Here is a 21,120-nt window from a genome sequence, read left to right on the forward strand (position 1 = left end):
GCCATACATTACTCTACGTTATTAGAGTCCATCTATACATCACGTGAACAGTTTGAGAGGATAGTTTCGATGAAGTCTAAAATTCTCCGCCTATATGGCCTGTTCTAACTGCTAAGTGATTAATATCTGCTGGTTTCTCTCGCGGGTGTACTTTGTGAACATCTGTAGTACACAACAGATGCTACATGTGAAAATTCTTGGAAAATCCGTGTGTCCATCTTTCCCTACCATAGTGTGTCCGTCTTGCCCGACCTGGTTGTAAATTTTTCGAACGATCGTAGTTCTTCATCGGAACATCGAAAATCTGCTGGATTTTCACTAGGAAACCGAGGAAAGACTAATTAATCACTTTACTATTGTGAACAAATGAAAACACGTGAGTTTCACGAGTTTTTCACTATTTTCCGGGGAATAAAAATTACATCAAATTGCGCGTTCACGAAAATATTCTTTGTTTTACTTACACATTTGACAGTTTGCTTGCTGAAAACCGATAATGCAACTCAAAAGCATTAACACACTATAAAGAAGGTATTCGCATCACTCAACTATCATAATACATTCTAGTTTGTGAAATATTAAAAGTGTCCATCTTACCCGCAGTGTCCGTCTTTACCTACTTTCCCCTACTACCTGAAATTCACGTTCACCCGGTTTTTTCCTGGATTATCTGCGAAGTCCACATTCATCTTCCGCAGCTCTCTAGCCAGGATACCTGCGCATGCCGGTTCGAGTAGAGTCCTTACATTCCAAGCACCGAGTCTTCACCAAACGGTTCTTAAAAGTGACAAAAATAATTTGTTTAACTTCACCCAGCTTTCCTAGCATGTATCCCCAAATGCCGAGGTTAAATGGATTAATATCGGCAGATGATTGGGCCATTCAGAGGTACTGGAATTTTTCTTGCAATACTTCTAAACAACTAATGCCTTATGAGCTGGTGCTGAATCCGGTTGAAAGCAGAAACTTTCTTTTCTAAATAATTTCTTGGCACAAGGCAGCAAACAGTCATTGATGACGTGTTGTAAATAATACTTTTAGTTGATTTCCACACCCCTGTCGATAAACAGTAGAAACAACTTTTCTTTGTTAGGCATTTTTTTTTTTCAAATCATCACAGCTAAAACATTCTGGAATCGTTCCACTGCTGATTCATCGGCTGGAATATCACGAAGACCCGACCCTTAGTTCCCGACTTTTGCGGAGGTCTGCTCCACTATAGGCCAAAATCGCTCACTGGGGTAAATTTCTAGCTAGTCTGGAGTTTGATATAGTTACAAGTTTCACCTTTATTCTTGTAGAAAATTGCGTCGTACAACAATCAAGTACAGTTTCAAGGATCTCTTGCTGGACGTTGCACTTCGAGGTTTCAAATTAGGCTTCCAATTTGTCGTTTGAGGATGTTTTAAATTGCATCACCACTCACACACCCACAATCTTCTGATGACACGATATTCTTCAATGGATTTAATCGATGAACACGTTTTTAAGCATACAGATGAAACCAAGCTATGTGGTGTCTTTCCAGAGAATGGTCATACATACAACTCAATCAAAAATGAATTTTATTAGCCGGCTCATGGCAAACTGCGAATACAAACTTAAAACCTTAAGCCTGTAGTACACTCTTTGACCGAGCGTCAAATATTTGTTTCTTTTTGACAGATAAAAATTTGGTCAAAGATAATTATTTGTCACTCTCCGATTTTAACATGGGGCAAACACGGGCAAACAACAACCATGATGTCAAATAAATTTGACCATTATGTCAGAAGGTCAAATATTTGACCATTAGACAAAGAGTGTACTACAGGCTTTAGACTTAAAACCATCAGGACTGTCATCGCTTCACTAGTTCATCAGTGCATTCATGAGTAGTTTGAATATTCATTTAATGATTCTTATACGCTTCGGTGCCAGTTTCTTCGTGATTTTTTCCTGATTAACACAGTATGCTGAATATTTTGTTATGCGTGAAACAATAGGATCGATCCATCAACCGTCAGGACGATTTTCCGACTCCATATTTATGCAATGCACGTGGAAATTCACGGTGATTATTTATTATTTGATTTTATTAGAGTTGATGTATATGTTTCTAAATTGGTTCCTAGAATAACTTTGTTTCAATAGAATGTGTATAATTGAGGGTACCGCTGCAGCCATGAGATTCGTATTATTGAAAATGATTCCTGACGAGTATACCATTTTCTATGTGTTACTATTGTTGTTGTTGTTGATGTCCTTAGTATGCTACTTCAGTTAGACTAAAGCGTGAAAAAGAAAGAATTCAACTGGAGCACAGTGATAGTATTGAACACAAGTTCATTACCTTGGCGTGATTGCTATAATTTAAGAAAGCGAGAAAGTCTATACAACTTAATACAATTAACAGGGTTATAAACACACTTAATAACAATTTTGTATACACTGCATACTTATGATATAATTTTAAATCTTATGTAAACCTGAACAGTTTCAATGTATACAACAACTTGTATTTTACGATAACTATATAATAGAGGAGGTTCTGTTCGCTTAAATCAAGTGTGTAAAAAGTAAAATCGAATATTTATTGGAGTAAATTGAAATGTATTCATAATACGCAACAATCACGCAAAAGAGGTTTCTTTTTTTTTGTACATAGCGATTCGAAGAGGATAAAAATTTACACAAGTTCGAGTAATTACTTATTTGCTGACTAGTAAGAAAACTGAAACATGCACTAAAATGAGTCAAAACTGTGAGAATATTCATTTGAGATAAGGATATAGTTTTCTTTTTTCTATTCGAGTGAGATTTCATCTATTCATCTTAGGTTATTGAAACGACAGTGCACATTGATCAAGAAACATGCTAATAATTGATATTGTTCGTAATTTGAGTTTCTGTGGTTTTCATTCTGCAGTCTTGCTAGTTCGTTTAAATTTTGTAGCTACATTTTCTATTGACTCATAATTATCAGTTTTTCATTATTATTATTATAATTTATTTGTTTTACTTTTCGTGGACAAACAATAGATCGTTCACCCGTTGGGTTCCAGGAGTTTCGATAATAAAAGCACATAATAACACAAATAGAAGAAAATGCTAGCTTTCAGAAGAAAATGACGCGATCGGTCGTCGTTTCTGGGAGGGCGTTGCGGAACTCACGCGTTCAACCCGCTTCTAAAAGGGATTGATAAACTGAAACTAAGAGTTATGCGAGGTAAGTTCCAATTTGAATTTTACCGGCAGCATTTGACCGCAAACAGGCCAAACGTTCGCCGAAATTCTTTTGATGAGTTTTTTTTGCGGTTTTCTTTTTCTTACTTTTGTTCGATATAAAATAACTTTTGTTTCTACACAATTTAACATCTAAACAATGCGGTATTTTGTTATGTTCTGTTTTGTCTGGTATAATAATTTTACGTATGATCTTGTCATCTAGTAGTCACTGTACAATAAATACCGAATAAGGGTGCATTCTAATAGCGGAGCTGCTAGAATTGCTCTGAGAATTACGAACGTCAGAAGCGTAACCGAAGAATGTCAAACAATGTTGGTTTTCTGTGTTTCTTTTCACTACGTCGATCAAATGGATTAATACACCTAGAGTTCTTATAGTTTGTATAAATCACGAGTTACACCATGTGTGGAGGAAGTATTGGTAAGTAAATGTACTTGATTTTGGGTGGGGGAAATTTCTTATCTAATAACGCCTATAAAATCGCGAATCGTTCTGGTGCCTCAGTTGTGCTTTACTATTGCCGTTTAAAACCATTCAATACCTATATATTGTTGTGCGTTATTTTTACGTTTTCTTTTTGTGGGCAGCTTAGCTTCGTTTGCTGTGAGATTGTTTGGCATAAGTGTGTGAATTTGCTGTTGATATTTTTCAGAGTGCATTGTGAGCAAAGGAGGGTGTGAATTTTTTTTAAACATTCTGACAGTTTTTGATTAGATTTCTTCTGTTTGAATAGGTGAATAAATTGTCAAACTGGTCTAAGTTCAATAAAACATTGTAGGAATGTTTTGTGTTTAGTTATTCGAAGCAAGCGACAAAAAAGGCTTATAAAATTGTATTCGGCATATGGTATAAAAGAACCCTTGTAGTGCGAGTGTTGGCAGATGGTGTCTTTTTGTTGGATCGTACAGTTGTGTATGGCAAAGATTGTAAAAGTACTTTTGCAGTGCGAGTGTTGAAAAGAGTGAAAATTATAAATTTTATGTCAATTACATAGCCAAAACATATCCTCACACCAACCTCTGACAATCCGCGTTAGGCACAGATATTTCTACATTTTTATTCCGAGGGATGGAGACGTCGCATACCTCAGTGATAATTTTGTTTTTAAATTTTCTTTACCCCATTCTCACCACATTTTTATGAAAGTTGCCCGATATAACTATCACACTACAATCCCATGCGAAACAATCCCGAAACGAAGCAACATCCCAATGTTTATACCCTTTATCACGGATGCCGTGCTTGATCCGAGATGATTGGCTAAAATCCTATCTAAGCAGTGCTGGAATTATTCGGTGCCCCACTTATGGCACTGAACAAGGCAAGACTATGACGGTGAGCGTTGTTATTACTATCGTCTAGGGGATAGACGAACTCTCCCAGCAGATCGCTGAGTGCTGAACACAGGTTTTCGTAGTTCTCCTTGAGCGCATTGTGATATTCGCGCTGATCAGTCGAGATGACGTTGGCGTTGATCTGCAACGCCGTGTAGCAAATGCGGATAAATTCACTGCAAGTATAATGATAACGTTAAAAATATTCAACGGAAAATAAATACAGCTTCAATTACCGAAAAATATCCTTTAGCTCTTCCACCTTGTCCACCGGATATTTTCCACTCCATTTTGGGTCCAGAAAAGCGGACGCGTATGCCAACGGACCAGCATTGACGGTGACTGCAACACTGCCTTGCAGTCGCAGCTGTAATTTCTTCAGATCTATGGGCCCCAGAACTACCTCTTCCAGTTCTGCCACCTTGGCCTGCATTTCATCGATGGATACTTCGATAGGGCTAAGCTCTACCGATTGACGCTCTTTGACCGGAATACGCTTCAGCACATAAGGGAAGCTGTGTTGAGCTGCGAATCAATAACAAAATTAATCTTGACTTTCATGTACAACGTCAAGAAGGGGTTTACTCACTCGTCAGTATGTTTCTTCTCTTCCATTGATCCTCCACGGAGCCTCTTGCACCACCATTTGGAGTAAACGGTGTCTCGTACATAAATGTATCCACGTCATGATTTTGTTCAAATTCAGTTTGCCGGATTTCCAGCTCGTCCTTGCAAAAATATGGTGTCACATGGGTCACTTGAATGTACGCCAGCTTTGGATCCAATGACGTTACGTCAACCTTTTTTTTGTGAAGGGGGGAAAATAGTATTATATCTCAACACTAAAACTCAAGACTAACTTGGCAAACTTATTAAGGGGAAGCGGTGTTAAAACCACAAACGGCCGACTTCGAGTTTTCAGAAGCGCAAGACTCGAAAATAGATAATGCGTTCCCTTTAATAACGCTACTTTATATTTGCCTCACGGTAGCAAACATAAAACAGCGTTCTCACAGGTGACGCGTTCACTATTACCGAGTCTTGTGCCTTTGAAATTTCGAAGTTTTGGCTTCAAGTCGGTCATTATGTTGTATTTACAAAATACGAAATTAACATCAAATTTCTCACCGGTGATGAGTCCATAATCATCTTCACGTTATCTGCCCCAAATTTGTCTCGGTACTGTTTGTGTAAACGTTCGGATATCTCGCTCAGCGAAGTTACCTTAGGCTCTTTGTAAACATACTCGACGCCATTTTCTTCTTCAAAGTACACCTGCAAAATAATCATCCGTTAATAGTGCTCTATAACCACAAGCGATCTTCAGCATTACCTGTCCATAGTAAATAACGCGATAGAATCTGCCCAACAAACGCTTGCCCGTTTTATTGAACTCGATCACCCGATTATACGATTGCATCAGATGTTCGTAGCAATGCGCCAACCCAGGGTAGTCCCTGCGACTCTCCAGAATGGGCACAATCAACCGATAAAGCTCTCCCAAGCACTCATGCCGTTCAGCTCGATCCAAATATTCGGCACACTCTTTCAACTGATCCAGCAGCAGTTGCTCTGTATACTGTGAATCCTGTGCACCACTGTCCAGTTTCAGGCCTTTCTCGTCGCGTGGAATGTTACGTGAGATCTTGGCGAAAGATTCCGCTCCGTAGGCTACTGCACAGCTGCCTTTCAGTTTGAGATACTCAGAGATCAGTGCCGCTATGTGCAGGTAGCAACACGCCGCTTCGGAAATGTTGCCATTTTGTTCGTGATTGCGGGCCATTGTTACCAGCCAGGTATGCCGGAGTTCCGGCGTAGACGCATAGGAGTTCGCAAGCGAGTGTTGGAGCTCCAACAAGCGCTCTGGGTCCATGTGGTGAGCCTGCATCTGGGCGGTTGCCATTAGCACCGTTCTAACCCGTCGGGTCAGATCTTTAACTTCCATTGGAAAACCTGTACCTTTCATCGCTTTATCACTGGTGGCATAGCTGTTGATGATCGATAAAGACTCCTGGAAGCGAGCGTTATTCAATCCAATCACATTTCCGATCATCTGCGATACCGAGATGATTACTTGCAGATGAACTCTGGTTAGACCTTTGCGTCCACTAAACTCGAAGTTGCTTCGCATCAGTAAGTACAGAACCGCGCAAGCTTCTTGGCGTAAGCTAGACAGTCGGCTATCACAACATTTGAGCAACTCGTAGACCAGCTGACCACACAAAATAGCATTCCCTTTGAATAACGCCTGCGAAAAATTGTTAATGAAGGCGCGTAGCGCTGCGAACACATGCTTCGAAAGCGATTCCGATTGTCCCAGCTGCAAGAAGCGCAGATACACTCGAGCGATCTTCGGCAGGACAGAACTTTCTAGCATCGAACTTCTGAACTGAATTGAGTACAAACCCATGCAGTCCAGGATCGACAGTCCTATCTCCGTCGCTAGATTGGACTCGTAGAGCGCCCGTTGCAAACGCATCGTTTCTTCGACTAGATTCTCCCGGTTCTGAGGATGATTCAAGGTCCCGCACTCGAACGAATTCGCAGACTCACTGCTCGGTGGCATCATTCGGGCTGGCAGAGTACTGGCTTTTGCAGTTTTGGATGTCTTTGTGTCCTTCCCGATTTCACCGAGTAACTGGATGTTTTTCTTACCCACATAGCGGAAGTAGAGCAAACAAAGATCCAATACGGTGAAGAATTGCACTGTTTCACTTTCGGTGCAGTTGTGCCACCAGGCGATCATGTGATCCGGCGAAAGGTGCTTCACCACGAATAGAAAACTTATCAGCATATCTTTGGTTTCCATAGGCGAGAACCTATCGGTTCTTTGGATGATGGTGGGTTGGGTAACGCTTACTGATCGCGCGTGACTAGGTCGCGATGATCCGTTGATCTGATCATTGTGGTTGTTACGTATCACTACGGTACCATCCTGGGATAGTGTTGAGCATTCAGAGTTGAGCGATGATGTCGAGTGACCGTTGGCGAGCGAAACTTGACCGGCAATTGCTGCCAGAAAGCTGGTGTCCTTCAGGTGTAGAGATGACCGAATTGGACTAGGACAATCTAGATGCATTGTAACTCGATTGCTACGCGACTTGGGAGTGCTGGTACGGGATATTACCGTCACTGGTGTGCTCACTGGGGTAGACTCTCTGGCGAATACATAGCTACTGCTGCAGGACATTCTGTTGGTTCCAATGGAATCATGTTTCTTCTTCTCCATCCCGTCAGGAATACGATTGATGTTCTCCAGCACAATGCCTAACCAGGGTACGTACAGTAGAGCTATTCGACTCAGTTGTCCTTTGTTCTGGTAGCGATCGTCCAAATCGTGTTTAGCCAACAGTTCCTTCAATATTGTCAAACCGAGCTTCCGAATATGGCTAACCTCGTTGAGTGATCCTTTCACTTCTTGTAGCAACAGGCCGGCAAGAAAATGCTGCCGGCAAAAATCCTCCGAGAGACAGAACTGCTGCAACAAATCCGGTGGACGATTGTTCGGACTGAGTAGAAACGGAAGATTCAGAGGAATGAAATGTTCGTGGGAGCAAACTTCTCGAATGAAGGAAAATTTGTATTCCTGTAGAATGCGGGAGTCGCCCGGACCCCAGCGATCCATAAAAATCCGGATGAGTCGAAAAACGAAGCCACGATCCATGAAGGTCAGGCAACGTTTCACAAATACTGACATACTACGGTTCAGCTGCTCTGTCTCCAGTGGAAGATCTTTATGGCGGGAGCTTAGATACGGCAACAGTACTTGGAAGAGAGCCTCAATCCTGGTTGAAAATTCTTTCGGGAAGCGCTCGTTTCGTTGCATCTTGATTCGACCGGTAGTGAGCAGAAAATGACCCATGCTTTTAACGATAATGTCAAAGAAAATTCCGGAGAATTTCATGAACTTGTTCACTAATAGAAAATCGGTGTTATTAGGGTGCAGCAAAGTTGGCAGATGCCGACACAATTCGCCGTGAACAGTGCTGACCTGTTGGGATTTTGGTGAACAGCCGTTCACCGGATATCCCTCGATCCGAAACACATATTTCACATACGAAGTTAACAGCTCCTTGCGCTTCGCTTCTTCCGCTACCATATGGAACAAATTGACGAGCAATCGGATAATGTTCAGACCGATCTCTTCGCTGCTGGTCGCAACCAGCAAAGAAAACAACTGGTTCAGAATTGTCGGCAGAAAACTGATTAGAGAGCTAACGTGAATGGCATGAGCGGCTTTCAGTATCTTGCAGGTTTCCGATTCAGCCGGCTGTGGGGTCGTTTTGCTATGTTCCAGCAGACGTTCGGCGTGTACGAAGAGGTTATGCAGGTGCTGATCCGTAGTGAGTACGGTGGAATCCAGCCGGAAATTAACAGTAAAAATCGGCCGCTGATTGTCGATCCACTGGATATCCGGACCGGAGTTCTGCTAGGGGGAGGGAAGTTTTGTAGCGTGTGGCCAACAATTGGACGCAGCGAGAAGACACGAAACAGAAATACGAACAAGGTTAGATTTTCTACAGGTTAATGCTTACGAATTGGATGTTGGATCGGTTTAGTTGATTAGTAACTGAGCTGCTGGAATTGGGATCATGCGATTAGTTACTGTGAATCGTACATTTTATTCGGTTCAGTTGAAGTTGAAATTTGTATGATTTATTCTAGTCTGGGGTTGTAAAAATGTAGCTTAAAAGAATATATTAACTTACCCCCTTGCCAAGGCCGAGCGGTTGAATCGAAAGATAACCGACGGGGAGTGATGCGGCCACTGCTAAGCATTGCTCTTCGACAATCATTTTACCTTTGGTTAGCAGTGGGAGCCAAGCATAGCCAACGGGTGTTTCGGCGCTGGTAGAAACCAGATCCTTCTTTTTAGCAATATTGCAGGATACGTGGAAGAACGAGAATAGCAGATGATGTTGCGCCGTAATACGCAGTGGCAAACGTAGCTTGATTTCCTCATACCACGTGGGACTTGTGTTGTGATGGATAACTGGACACGACATTTGAGAGATCAGTGTCGGTTGACCAGGACGACCGTAAATGCACTGAAAAGCACATAAAAATCAATTTAGTGATTGTTTTTATTGGGATCCAGAAATAAAGTACTTCAATCGATTTTGCCTCTGCCGTATCACTATCTCGAAGCTCTATCAGCACTGCTATGTTCCGAGCCCTGGAGAATATCTTCTGACTGTCGTAATTAAGTTGCAGAGGATACACATACAAATGGTTGACATAGGTGGCGTATGGATATAAATGTTGCTCCGAGGTACCAACAAATTCCGTTATTTCCAGCGTGGGTTCCACGGTCGGTGGTGATGGGAATGGTTTCAATGGGACTAAGCTCGTTGTTAAACAATCTATCATCGAATATTAGAATGTTATTAACAAACTTAAGACCACAGAAAAAAGAACCATCAATACTCACTTGGTGGGAACTCATTCAATGTCTCAATAAAAATCTTCAAGGATCCAGGAATGACAGTTAATTTACTAAATTTATCCGGCTTTCTGTACTCCGCCAATAGTTTCAGCAATTCGTCGTCCTTTAGCCGTGCTCCTTCTTGCCGATAGATTGCGGGAAAATCAAACGATGTATCTAAATCGTTACTATACAGACGAAACAACGGTCGAGCCGCCCAAGCGAAGGGCATTCGATAGTGACCGCATTTTTGCGCGTACTGACGTACATTTTTTTGCAGTTTGGATAGAATCTTAACGTCTTTGGTGGCCTTCAGGTAGGGTTCCGTCGAAGGATTGACCGCTCCCTGGAGGATTTTATCGATTTTCACCACCACAAAAATGTCCGGATGTGGTGTGGTGACACTGAAAATTGCCTGCTTCGCTTGGGCTAACCATTCTCTTGTTACATCTGGGTGCAGGTCGTCACTGGTGTCACAGCGGGTCTTCGAATGTCGCAGCGTACCGTGACCGTTTTGGTGTGATTTACTGGCCGACTTTGGTGAGGTGCACTGCGGTTTCTCGGAGTCGCGGTTGGCATTCAGCATTGCGCGCACGTGATCTTTGTTCAAGTCGAAGTAGAAACTTTCACTCAGCTTGCGATTGGCCTTGGCATCGTACAGGGCCACACTGGTCAAGTAGGGCTCGAGCTTAAAAGGTTTTAAGAAAAGAGAAAGGTTATCGTGAAATACCTTTGTTTATTAATTTCTGCTACACATTTCATTGCTACGGATCTCATTTTTTTTTCAAAAATTAATACAGTTTATGATAATTAAAAATAATTTTTACTATCCAAAATTTCAATGTTTGAAAAATGTATTTGCATCGGAAGACGGATCTTCTTGCCATGTTTTCTTTGAGTAATTGCAACACCTGTTCTTATTACCAATGCCCCAATTAACGCGACGCAATGTTTAAGTTTTTATTCTTATACCTATTTAAATTTATTAAATTTCGCTGATTGGATACCACTCAAGAGTAATTTTTTGGAAGAATGTTTTAAGAAATTGGATTTAGAATTAAAAATTACAACTTGCATCATTAGTTTTTTATAGAAATATAGAATAGAAGACGAATTTACTTGTTAAAGTTATTCCAAAGAAAGTGAGGTGAACAAGGAACCATCATCATCTAATAAGTATTCCTTGTTGCAATTTCCGGTTCGCGCGCTTTTTTCGAATGAACGTCGAACGACGCACACTATCAAAAAAGCATGTTTTCAACGGTTGGTTCACGCTTGCAAAAGCTATTCCTCGTTATTATTTCCTCACAACTTGCCTGACCGTGTTCACGGTGTTCACTTAGAACTGAGTATGTGTGCGTGCGTACACGAATGTGAAGGGAGAGATAATTCGCCCGGGCGCGCACGAGCGGTTTCGCCGATTTGAGAATTACAACATAAACGTCAAAGTCGCGACCAGAGCTAGACTGTTTTCAGTTCGCGTTCCTGTTTTGTGTTCGAATTTGTTTCTTAAAACAGCACTCAAATCAACCAATTCAACGATTAAATCATGTGAAAAGTTATCAGAATTCAACTTTCAAACATTGCAAGTGGAAAACCAAACCAGAGTTTCTACCAAAGTCGCTACTGCGAAAGGGTATCGTGTTTGAGTGGACTTTTTTTTCTACATCCCTTGTCTGCTTGCTGTGCCCCGAACGTAAGTGGATGCTGTTTCGAAACAATTCGTATCCATTTTGCATCACGGTAACGGATTTCTCGAATTGCTTGCGCTGAAAATATCTAAGCAAGGTAAGATTGGTTTCGGATGTGTAGTTCCTTAATAATATTTTGTCTAATCGCAGATGTCTACCGAGCAAAATGTCAAATCTTTGCTGGAAATCACCGGTTTAAAGTCGGAGCAGGCATCCGCGCTTTTAGCCGCATATAATGGTAATCTAGAAGGGGCCATCAATGCATTCTTCGAAAATCCTGAAGGCATCTTGAATCCAGAACCACCGGTTGTAGTAGAAGATGATGAGGATAATGTTCGAGCCCCGATACCTCGGAAAACCGAGATTCTGTTACCACCATCTGAGACGAGTCGGGGAAGATTAAAACGTCGTGGAGCCACAATTACCGAAGTTCCTTTTCGAAACTTTGAACTAGAGGGAAGACTGCAAGAGCAAATACTTATGCAAGGACAGGGTCCATCGTCGAAAAAAATCACACGATTAGAAGCATTGTTTATGCCGCCGTTTGAAATTTTATTCTCTGGAAACTTTGAAATGGCACAGAGACATGGCAAGAGCGTTGACAAATGGATCTTGGTTAATTTGCAAGACGATTTAAATTTCAACTGTCAGACATTGAACAGAGACTTATGGTCGGACTCTAGTTTGAAGGATTTCCTCAGAAACCACCTTATTTTTTGGCAAACATCAAACAAAACATCGGACGGAGCTAAATTTAAAACATTCTACAAGGTAAATACCGAACCCTACATTGGAATGATCGATCCTCGAACCGGCGAAGAAGTAGAAAAGTTTTCAACCTGTGACATAGAACCGATCAAATTCCTAACCACGTTGAAAAACTTTTTGGTTGACAATAAATCACCAAACGGAAAAGAAGTTTCCTTCATCGATTCTAGCTTTATGCGTCCGTCAAGTTCTAATCAACCAATTGTAAATGCGAACGGTTCAAAACCAACCACATCCAACAAACCGATCTGGGTTCCAGACAATGGAGACGATGAGGAAGATTTCCAGGAAATCAGCGATAGTGACAGCGAGCTTGAACCGGACACTGCAACGTCGAAAATCTTTTCGAAACAAGCCACTATTCCAACCGAAACCCCAAGTTCTCCGGTACTTAGTTCCGATGATGAAACAACGCTATCTCCGGCGGAGAAAACAAGAATCATGTTAAAAATGCCTGGTGATGCTACTGAGCGGCTCTTCTTCCGGAGCACACGAACGCTAGATCATACCAAAGCAAAGCTGATGTGTAAGTTTGCAGCACGCTTTGCAGACCAAAAAGGCAAACCGGTTCGTTTTTTCTGTCCGGCTATTAAAACTGATCTGGCATCGCTGGACGGCAGTCGGACGCTACTAGATTTGAAGATCCACCCGAATGCTGTGATTCACGTGACGGTTGACGATTAAAATACAGAACCATAAATTACATTGCTACACGCGTAAACACACCTGAGACTCAGCACCTAGCGTATTAAGTTTTAGTTTTCGATCCAATAAATTATTAAATAATAAAATACGAGGTTGAACATTATATAATAGAAAGCAATCAGATTTTCACTACCTACCTGACATAAAGTCGCGTCACTTTCGCTGTTAGCGGCCCCATTTGTAGCTCCAGAAGTGCTATCCAGTGGAGCCTGCAGGCGGAATTTAAGCGAGTCACATTTCAGTATAATTCGTTGACCGAACTGCTCCCGATACGGCTCTGTAGAATCCGTTTTTGTCGCATTTGATTGCGCCGCATACATTTGCTGGCTTGCTCCAAAAAGTCTTCTCCGATTATCCTTTCTAGCCTGTGCAATAGAGAGATCTGTTTCGCGACCATACTTCATCAATTGGGGGTTCATGCTCTGCTCTAGGCCTTTGAGGGTTCCATACATCATGGTACTTGGACTAGGTGGTGGCGCTCGTTCCAGTGAGGCTGCCCGCTTGTCTTCTTGTAGCTTGTTTTGTTGTATCACCGTGGAAATCTTCTTAACCCAGTCTTCCATATCTGCCTCATCATCCGCGGCCAACGTAAAGGACTTGTGCTGGCCAGCATTCATTTTTAGCTCGAAACAGTACCGTCCCTTTTTCGGATTCGTTACAATCTCGGTACAGAAGTCCATTACTATGGTAGTCTTCGCTTCAATCTGTTTCTCATCTTTGTGTAACTCTAGAATGTAGGTTCCGTCGATCTCCTGGCGAAGATAGCAGTAGCGTCGTTTGAACGATTTAGAGCCTATGTGGGCAAACATACGGTCTGAATTTGTTTCTGGACCTTTCAACAGATAACCCTGCTTCGTGATAGAATCCGCCTGAGAGCGGGTCATCTGCTCATCTAATCTATCGTGATCAGTATCGATTTCGTATAATTCTTCCTTTAGTTCATCAGACGGTGATATTCTGAAATAAACAGAACAGGACTTTTGATAACACTACTTCCTAAGACCTAGGATTGCAACATTACTCAGTAGTCTAGGGCTATCCCACGTGCAAAATCAATATAATCGACTATCCCAAAAAATAGCAACTAGAAGTGAAGATAATCTTATTTTTGGAGCTTAGAAAAGGTTCTGTGATAACGAGTACGAAAAAAAATATTCTTACTTCATTCCATAAACCAGGATTATTCATTAGAACGAACTTGCGATGTTATCCAAGAACACTGGATGTCACCGTTCCTTCTCCACTTCTTTAGATCTTTAGATTTAGAATTTACAGATGATTAAATTGAAAGCTTTTCACCTTCAACCTAAGGTATCCTCTTTTAAACTTTGCAACTGCCATTTTGAAATCACCGCGTGTTTGCAAGTGTTGGAACACGCATTTTTAAATTATCAATTACATAGATAGCGAATCCCGCTTTTAAACGTGGTGATCGTTATACTGTGATCAACTATCGAGGGATCACGAGCCTCTCCATAGCTTCAAAACCATTGGAAATTATAGTGCGTGAAATTATGCTTGATGTCACGAAAAGCACTATTTTAGTTGACTAACACGGTTGCACAATGAACACGGAGAGATGAGCGCAAGAAAAATTATTTAGCAAGCTATGTTTACAAACCCAATATCCAATATCCAACTTTAAAACCCAATATCCTTTAAATTAAAAATAACACCATCTCGAAACATTCAGGAAAGTTTCGAAATTTTGTCAAAAAGACCGGTTTTTCTTCAGATTTTCTCTGACATAATCTTTCAACATATTGTTGTAAATAGTTACTATTAAAACAATATTTTTTTCTAAATAAAATATTTTCATGAACTACAACTTAGGGCGCATCTGCTGTGAAATTTTCATCAAATTAGATGAAATATTTTTAAAGATATGTTTATTAAAAAAATATATTGACCTAAATTTCAAGTGACAATAACAACTTGAAAACTTACTCAAATTCAATAAAAATTGAAAAATCAACCTCCCGAATAAAACTCTCGAAGTTTTTAATATTTATTTGAGAAATTAGATATCGCGATTTTTAGTAATCTGTTTCACGAATTCTGACCCATTGGGTTGTTTAGCTATATCAGTTTTTTTTTATCATCTGAAAGATTTCCATTTTCTAAGTAAAACGTGATTTAAAAAAAATCTATCGTTGTCCTTCGCTTTTCAAATCACGATTTAAAACTGCTCGAAATCGCTACAATGACAGTTCGCCCATAGAGATAAGTGACTTTTCACCTACGTACACTAGTAAACGTGTAAACCCGTGTACAGTTGCTTTTGTTTCCTCCAAACTGTAAATCATCGCATCTCGTTGCTTCGACTTTTATCACTTTTTACCATTTTTGGTCGATTATGTTTAGCAGCTTCTTCCAATTGCTGATCAGGAATGAAAAAAATTATTCAAAAACAAGTTTAAAACATATAATGAGTGTTGAACTGAATATTTGTCCAGCTGCTAAAAACATAGCATTGCAAACAAAACAGCTGTTTGTAAATATTTTTTCAACTAGTTGCACTAACACATTCGTACGTAAAGAGGTCTATAGACCTAAACAACCCAATTTCTGCAGATTTTTGTCAATTTCTCTTAATATGTGCGCAGACTTTCTCAAAATTTAGCTGAACATGTAAAAAGGGCCCATGTGCCACAATTTCACGTTTTTCAATTAATACAGGTCGGACTCGATTATCAGGAACAAAAATTCATTCCGGATAATCGAGTTTTCCGGATAATTGAATCACGAAAAATTATTCAAATTTGCTGTTATCGAACATAAAATAAATATTTCCTTTTGTTATTTTACTTTTATGATGCAGTGGCGTAACCAAAAATTATTTTTGTGGCGAAAAGCAGGATCTTGAGAAGCAAAAAAATCCAATTTAATATTGATTCTTTTTATTTTATTTGAACATGTCCCAAACATGCCGGAAGTGAGATAAATGGTAACAAATATGCCAAAAGGGATGGTACAGGTCAAATTTTGGAATGAAAATTTAAAACGAACATCAAAGAAATAAAATTCCGGGTAATCGAGTCTAAAATTCCGGATAATCGAATTCCGGATAATCGAGTTTCCGGATAAAAAAACGCAAAAAACCCAATTTTTAGACCCCCACCCCCCATATGTAACGAAACGTAACGCCAACACCTCTACTCCCTAAAAATTACGTAACGCTGTAGAAGAATTTGCTTAATAAAAATGCTCGCTTTTTGGAGAGTTTCCCCAGAGATTTTTCGTTACGTAACGCTGATTATATCTCCCCCCCCTCCCCTACGTAACAAATCGTAACGCTCAAGGATACCCCCCTTCCCCCTATGAGCGTTACATAATTTATGAATGCCGCCTAATCGAATCTCCGGATAATCGAGTCCGACCTGTACAAACTTAATCTACCCGTACAAATAACATTGTTCGATTAAAAGTAAATTCCTTTATCAATAAATCTTATTGGTAAGGCTAGATTTCGCTTGTGGTAATCAAAAAACGAGAAAATTTGGCTTGTTTACATATGGCACATGGGCCCTTTTCACATGTTTGGCGAGAAATGTGTGCAGATTTTCACCTGCGTAGGCGAAATTTTTCGAATCACGGATAGAATATTTTTTCCAGATTTCAAGCAGATTTTTCCGTTTTTTCGAGCAGTTGCAGACATTTTTCAAAAACATCTGGCATCTCCAGGGAAACCAGATGTGCAGATTTGTCTGCGAAACGCAGATTTTCAGAGTCCATGTGCAGATTTTTATTGATTCGCAAATATTTGCAGGTTTTTACTAGTTTCTGCAGTTTTTTATCAGAGTCTCATTATATTTACGCAGTCTTTCTCAAAATGTGTGCAGATTTTTGCAGGCTTTTGCCTGCGTAAGCAAAATTTTTTCGAATCGCGGATAGATTTTTTTCAGATTTCAAGCAGATTTTTTCGGTTCTTCGAGGAGTTGCAGACATTTTTCAAAAACATCTGGCATCTCTGGCATCTTTGATGAAATGTTTGATGTCGCAGCAATCTAATTAATTTAAATATTCGTTGCAAAAATTAGTTTTTTCGGTTGTAGCAGTTTAATTTTTATCAGAGTTCTGGAACAATTTAAATAATACATTGTAAAATGTACGCAATTAACTTTCCTGAGGAAATTTGCACGATAGATTCTACGTGCATAATCTGTTTGGATGCAGTGAAATATCCGGTTTTGTGTCCCGGGTGCAAACAAAGCACATGTTTCGATTGCATCCAAAAATGGATAACCCAAACAGACAGTTGTCCGAAATGTCGGAGGAAATCTCGAATCGACGAGTACATTATCCAAAAGGAGCGTTACAGCTGCGCTAAGGATGGTTGGATCGCGGATTATTATTGCGAACAATGTAACGAATTGTGCTGTAGAAATTGTTTGGGAAAAAACGGTCCTCATTATCGTCACCGAGCCCGAATGTTTGACTTGCTGATGCAAGAAATCAAGGAGAACGTAGAGGCCTTGAACAACGTTGAAAATGCCACTGATGCATTAAGCAAAATTAGAGCTTTGGTTCCAAGGGGCGATCCCCATGAATTCGTTCGTCAACGAATTCCGGTTGAGAGAGAATTAGCAAAGTTTTTGCCTGCTATCGGAAGGTCAGTCTATACTCTAATTTATCTATTTTATAAACAAAAAAAAATTGTTTCAGGGGATGGCCCCAACCGGCCTACAACGTTCCCGGCTTAGAGTACTCTGAATTTCGATTCTACGTAAAACAGAGTGATCAACAAGTTTTTCTAAACAATGATGTCTACGGTAATCAATGGAAAGTAATCGTATATCGAAGAGGTTATAGCGATGCTCAGGGGAAATTTTTAAGTTTGTACCTAGAACTGGTACGTGGTACGCCCGCACGTTATGAATATATGTTCCAATTCTATGGTAATGGTAACTACGAACCAATAAGCAAGTACTTCGCTGTGGATGACCTAGCTGTCGGAACTCAAACTAAAGGCTGTCAACGTTTGATTTCAATAACGGAAGCAAATGAAAAATTTGGCAGTGGTTCAGATTGGCTTATTGCATGCGGAGTTCGTCTCACGGATCTCATGTATGGATTGAAGTGTGCGGCTGCGCTTTCCGTGAACATAAAAAAAAAGTAGACTGATTTAAGTACCTTAATGTTCATGTTTCATACTTTAGATTCGCCTTTTTCAGGTTAGATTACAAGAACTTTTCCTTTACATTACATAGTTACTCAGTGTTGCAACGTCGTGATAAAATTATTTTTTCGGAACCTGCATATGACCAACAAAATATTGCCTGGCGTTTGCGTATTGACACGAATGGGCACGAAGAACAAGGACAACATCTAAGCGCCTATTTGGTTTTGTTAAATGGAACACCCGGATGGTATGATCAGTAACCTGGCTGGTGGTAAAGGTTAATCAGTGCAGTTACTACTTGCAGGTATGAGTTCTACATTAAACTGATTCACCCTACTCGTTCAGATGAGTCGATTCGAAAAGAGTTTTGCCATTTCTTTGAATTCCACTCCAGTTGGGGTGTTTCGCAGTTCGTCGATCAAATCGGTTTGCAACATTTTTTAATCAATGACCAACTAAAGTTCGAATACGGTATGCGCCCGGCAAGATCGGAGCAAGAACGTTTCTGGTAAAACGTTATCACTTCAATCATACTAAGTCTGAATTGCTTCTATTTCTAATGTAACATATGTTCTTCTCATAAATGAATAAATTTAAATGACATTTACCTGGGCAGTTCGAAATATGTTCCTCCGTAAGCACTGTACTTGTAGTGGATCAAATGATTGGCCGTTTCGTACGTATGCAGTGCTTGGCGGGTCAACAAATGGCCTTGTGGATTCAAGGTCGGCGAAGAAGGTTTGCTGTTGTTTTCGGCCGCTGGTGAACCAGTAACTGGAGGTGTGCTGCCGTTAGTAATTGCTGTTTTGGAAAAGCTCGGAATGTTGTTGGTGATTGTGCGAAATTTTTTCGTAAGCATTACTTCCTGCGAAGAATCAGTTGATCACTATACATAGTAATGACCCTTCCGGGCTCAAACTTACCATGACGTCGTCATTGGGGTACAGCAGCAGTTCACGCTGAGGATCATTTTGAATAAGAGTTTTGTTTTTGATCATAAATCCTTCAAAGTCGATCGGCTCTACCAGAACAGGTTTGCTCTGAAATGAGAGTGGTGAGAAAGACAAATATTTAAGTTGAAAGATATCAACTATTATCGTTTAAAGAAATGTGTATATTAGAAAAAAGTCACTCAAAGCTTGATCGTCAACACACCCATAGCTATTTTATCTCGCCACAACATTTTTGAACGAACTCCCGGCCATTCACCTTTTACTGTAATTTCAAATTGCAATCAAGTTGAAAAATCTCGATGCCCACGTTCAGCGGTGTTACTAATTGTCTTCTGGAGCAGTTTTACTTTGATTATGTTGATCGTCGTACAGAAATAATAATAATATGATAGCGAAATCTCGCGGCCACAACCAAATGGCGGAAGAGCCAGGTGGAGCAACATCGATAATTTTGCACAATTTCCGATAAATCACGCTCTGGTTGGTCGAAGAACCTTCACCACACTGTGGTATCGCAGAAGAATTTTTACCTCGAGGGGATCAAATCTTCGCGTAAGGCCTTTGAAGACAGACAGGATTACAGTACAGCGAATGGAAACAGAGCGGTCATGCAAACACGAATCGAACAGGTTAACTGTTGCCACCCTCAACGTTCACTGCAGGGCAACGTTTGTTGTACGCTAGGTGGAAACGAGCTAACCCCAAACTATGCAATCTTATACCTTAGAAGTCATGTAACCACTAGTTGAATTGGTCAATTATTAAGGAATGAATCGAAGCTAAACCGCAAACGTCCGGCGATGGAATGGTTAATAAGTTATAATTGCTTATTGCAACTTCTTGACAACTGTTTGATATGTTTTCTTTTTTGTTTTTGATGCCGATTGTAGATTGTTCTCATTTGACGGTTGAGGCTAGCGGACTACGGGGTACGTCGTTTAATACAATACACAGTATGCAGTATATCTCACATTAATAGGTGGGTAGTTATTTACAAATGGTGAATGTATGGTTGCTTACACCATGTAATTAGTTTTGCTAGACTGAAGGCATGCCAACGGTTTTCATAATTTTAGGACGCATTGTAACGTCTCGTTAGATACTTACTGCGAAATATCCACACTTCATATAGAAGAACTATAAGCGTATATTATTCGAACTAAACGTTATGTTATACTAACTAAAACGAATTGTGAAGAGACGGAATCAGTAACAGTTACGCAGCATCGATTAATAGAAATCAATCACATACTAACAAGCGTACAGATGATTTTGTTTTTCTATAATATTCGTGCATTTTATTAGCCTTCATGAACACGAATTGATAGCTTTTAATGCACTTTATTTATTATTGTTCAATGCACTGTTATTTAATCAATTTGGATGGTTTCAGTTTAATCAATTTGGATATTTTCAGCAATAGATTCAGTGTGCCGAAATCCGGATAATTGTTCCTTCTCCTTTTCCACCTTTTCGAGTATTAGCAACTCAATTGCTCACCGAATGTCGACAAATTTCACAATCGTAAAACTGTTCAACAATTTCATCGGTGGCCATTTCGCGCGCAAAAAGACGTGCTCCGGGTTCATAAACTATCATTGCAAGCATATAATTACTCAAATCACGTAGAACGATTGGCCGTAGACTATGCTCTGCTTGCCATCAGCAGCTACGTAGAGTGTGGGAATTTCTCTGAACTTCTCAGGTTCAACCTACTAAAACAATCAACGCAACATGCATGGCAAAAGTGCGCCACATTTTCAAATCGTGATCGGATTTCGCGTTGATGAAGAAATGACCCCGAATCCCTGTATGCCCCGTTACCGGAGGATTTAATAATAATTTTACCACAAGCGCAAAGTGCAAGCAAATCATCAAGAGACACGATTCAGT

At 40.3% G+C, this 21,120-nt stretch overlaps 3 protein-coding genes across 6 annotated transcripts in view; 2 read left to right on the forward strand and 1 right to left on the reverse strand.

Moving 5' to 3' along the window:
• Nucleotides 1-1,875: 1,875 nt before the first annotated feature.
• The window catches only part of LOC129732912 (dedicator of cytokinesis protein 9), a 184,693-nt gene continuing 165,448 nt past the window's right edge, over nucleotides 1,876-21,120 (reverse strand). For 3 of the 4 annotated variants that reach the window (XM_055694342.1, XM_055694340.1, XM_055694343.1), the window contains exons 2-12: nucleotides 19,198-19,314; nucleotides 18,883-19,139; nucleotides 13,290-14,109; nucleotides 9,995-10,676; nucleotides 9,673-9,926; nucleotides 9,273-9,611; nucleotides 5,897-8,992; nucleotides 5,692-5,838; nucleotides 5,153-5,363; nucleotides 4,800-5,088; nucleotides 1,876-4,739 (exon numbers count right to left, since the gene is read on the reverse strand). In XM_055694342.1, coding sequence (XP_055550317.1) covers nucleotides 4,502-4,739; nucleotides 4,800-5,088; nucleotides 5,153-5,363; nucleotides 5,692-5,838; nucleotides 5,897-8,992; nucleotides 9,273-9,611; nucleotides 9,673-9,926; nucleotides 9,995-10,676; nucleotides 13,290-14,109; nucleotides 18,883-19,139; nucleotides 19,198-19,314 — 6,450 coding nt within the window. In that variant the 3' untranslated portion in view covers nucleotides 1,876-4,501. The remainder of the gene's footprint in view (nucleotides 4,740-4,799; nucleotides 5,089-5,152; nucleotides 5,364-5,691; nucleotides 5,839-5,896; nucleotides 8,993-9,272; nucleotides 9,612-9,672; nucleotides 9,927-9,994; nucleotides 10,677-13,289; nucleotides 14,110-18,882; nucleotides 19,140-19,197; nucleotides 19,315-21,120) is intronic. The other variant, XM_055694341.1, reaches the window with a different exon arrangement.
• On the forward strand, nucleotides 11,425-13,240 carry LOC129732915 (UBX domain-containing protein 7). The gene is made up of 2 exons (XM_055694348.1): nucleotides 11,425-11,776; nucleotides 11,830-13,240. Exon 2 carries the CDS (start codon nucleotides 11,830-11,832, stop codon nucleotides 13,129-13,131), a length of 1,302 nt encoding a protein of 433 aa, XP_055550323.1. The 5' UTR covers nucleotides 11,425-11,776; the 3' UTR covers nucleotides 13,132-13,240.
• Nucleotides 17,141-19,030, forward strand: LOC129732914 (uncharacterized). Its single transcript, XM_055694347.1, has 4 exons — nucleotides 17,141-17,764; nucleotides 17,818-18,267; nucleotides 18,327-18,521; nucleotides 18,579-19,030. The coding sequence occupies exons 1-4, from the start codon at nucleotides 17,259-17,261 to the stop codon at nucleotides 18,784-18,786; spliced, it is 1,359 nt and encodes a 452-aa protein (XP_055550322.1). The 5' UTR covers nucleotides 17,141-17,258; the 3' UTR covers nucleotides 18,787-19,030.

Source organism: Wyeomyia smithii, chromosome 3 (genome assembly GCF_029784165.1).
Source record: "Wyeomyia smithii strain HCP4-BCI-WySm-NY-G18 chromosome 3, ASM2978416v1, whole genome shotgun sequence".
Classification (NCBI taxonomy): Eukaryota; Metazoa; Arthropoda; class Insecta; order Diptera; family Culicidae; genus Wyeomyia; species Wyeomyia smithii.

Coding starts and splice junctions, on each gene's coding strand:
- LOC129732914 (XM_055694347.1), top strand. CDS start 17,259: ATGTACGCAATTAACTTTCCTGAGGAAATTTGCACGATAGATTCTACG. Junction 17,765..17,817: donor TTTTTGCCTGCTATCGGAAG/GTCAGTCTATAC, acceptor AAATTGTTTCAG/GGGATGGCCCCAACCGGCCT. Junction 18,268..18,326: donor TCCGTGAACATAAAAAAAAA/GTAGACTGATTT, acceptor CGCCTTTTTCAG/GTTAGATTACAAGAACTTTT.
- LOC129732915 (XM_055694348.1), top strand. CDS start 11,830: ATGTCTACCGAGCAAAATGTCAAATCTTTGCTGGAAATCACCGGTTTA.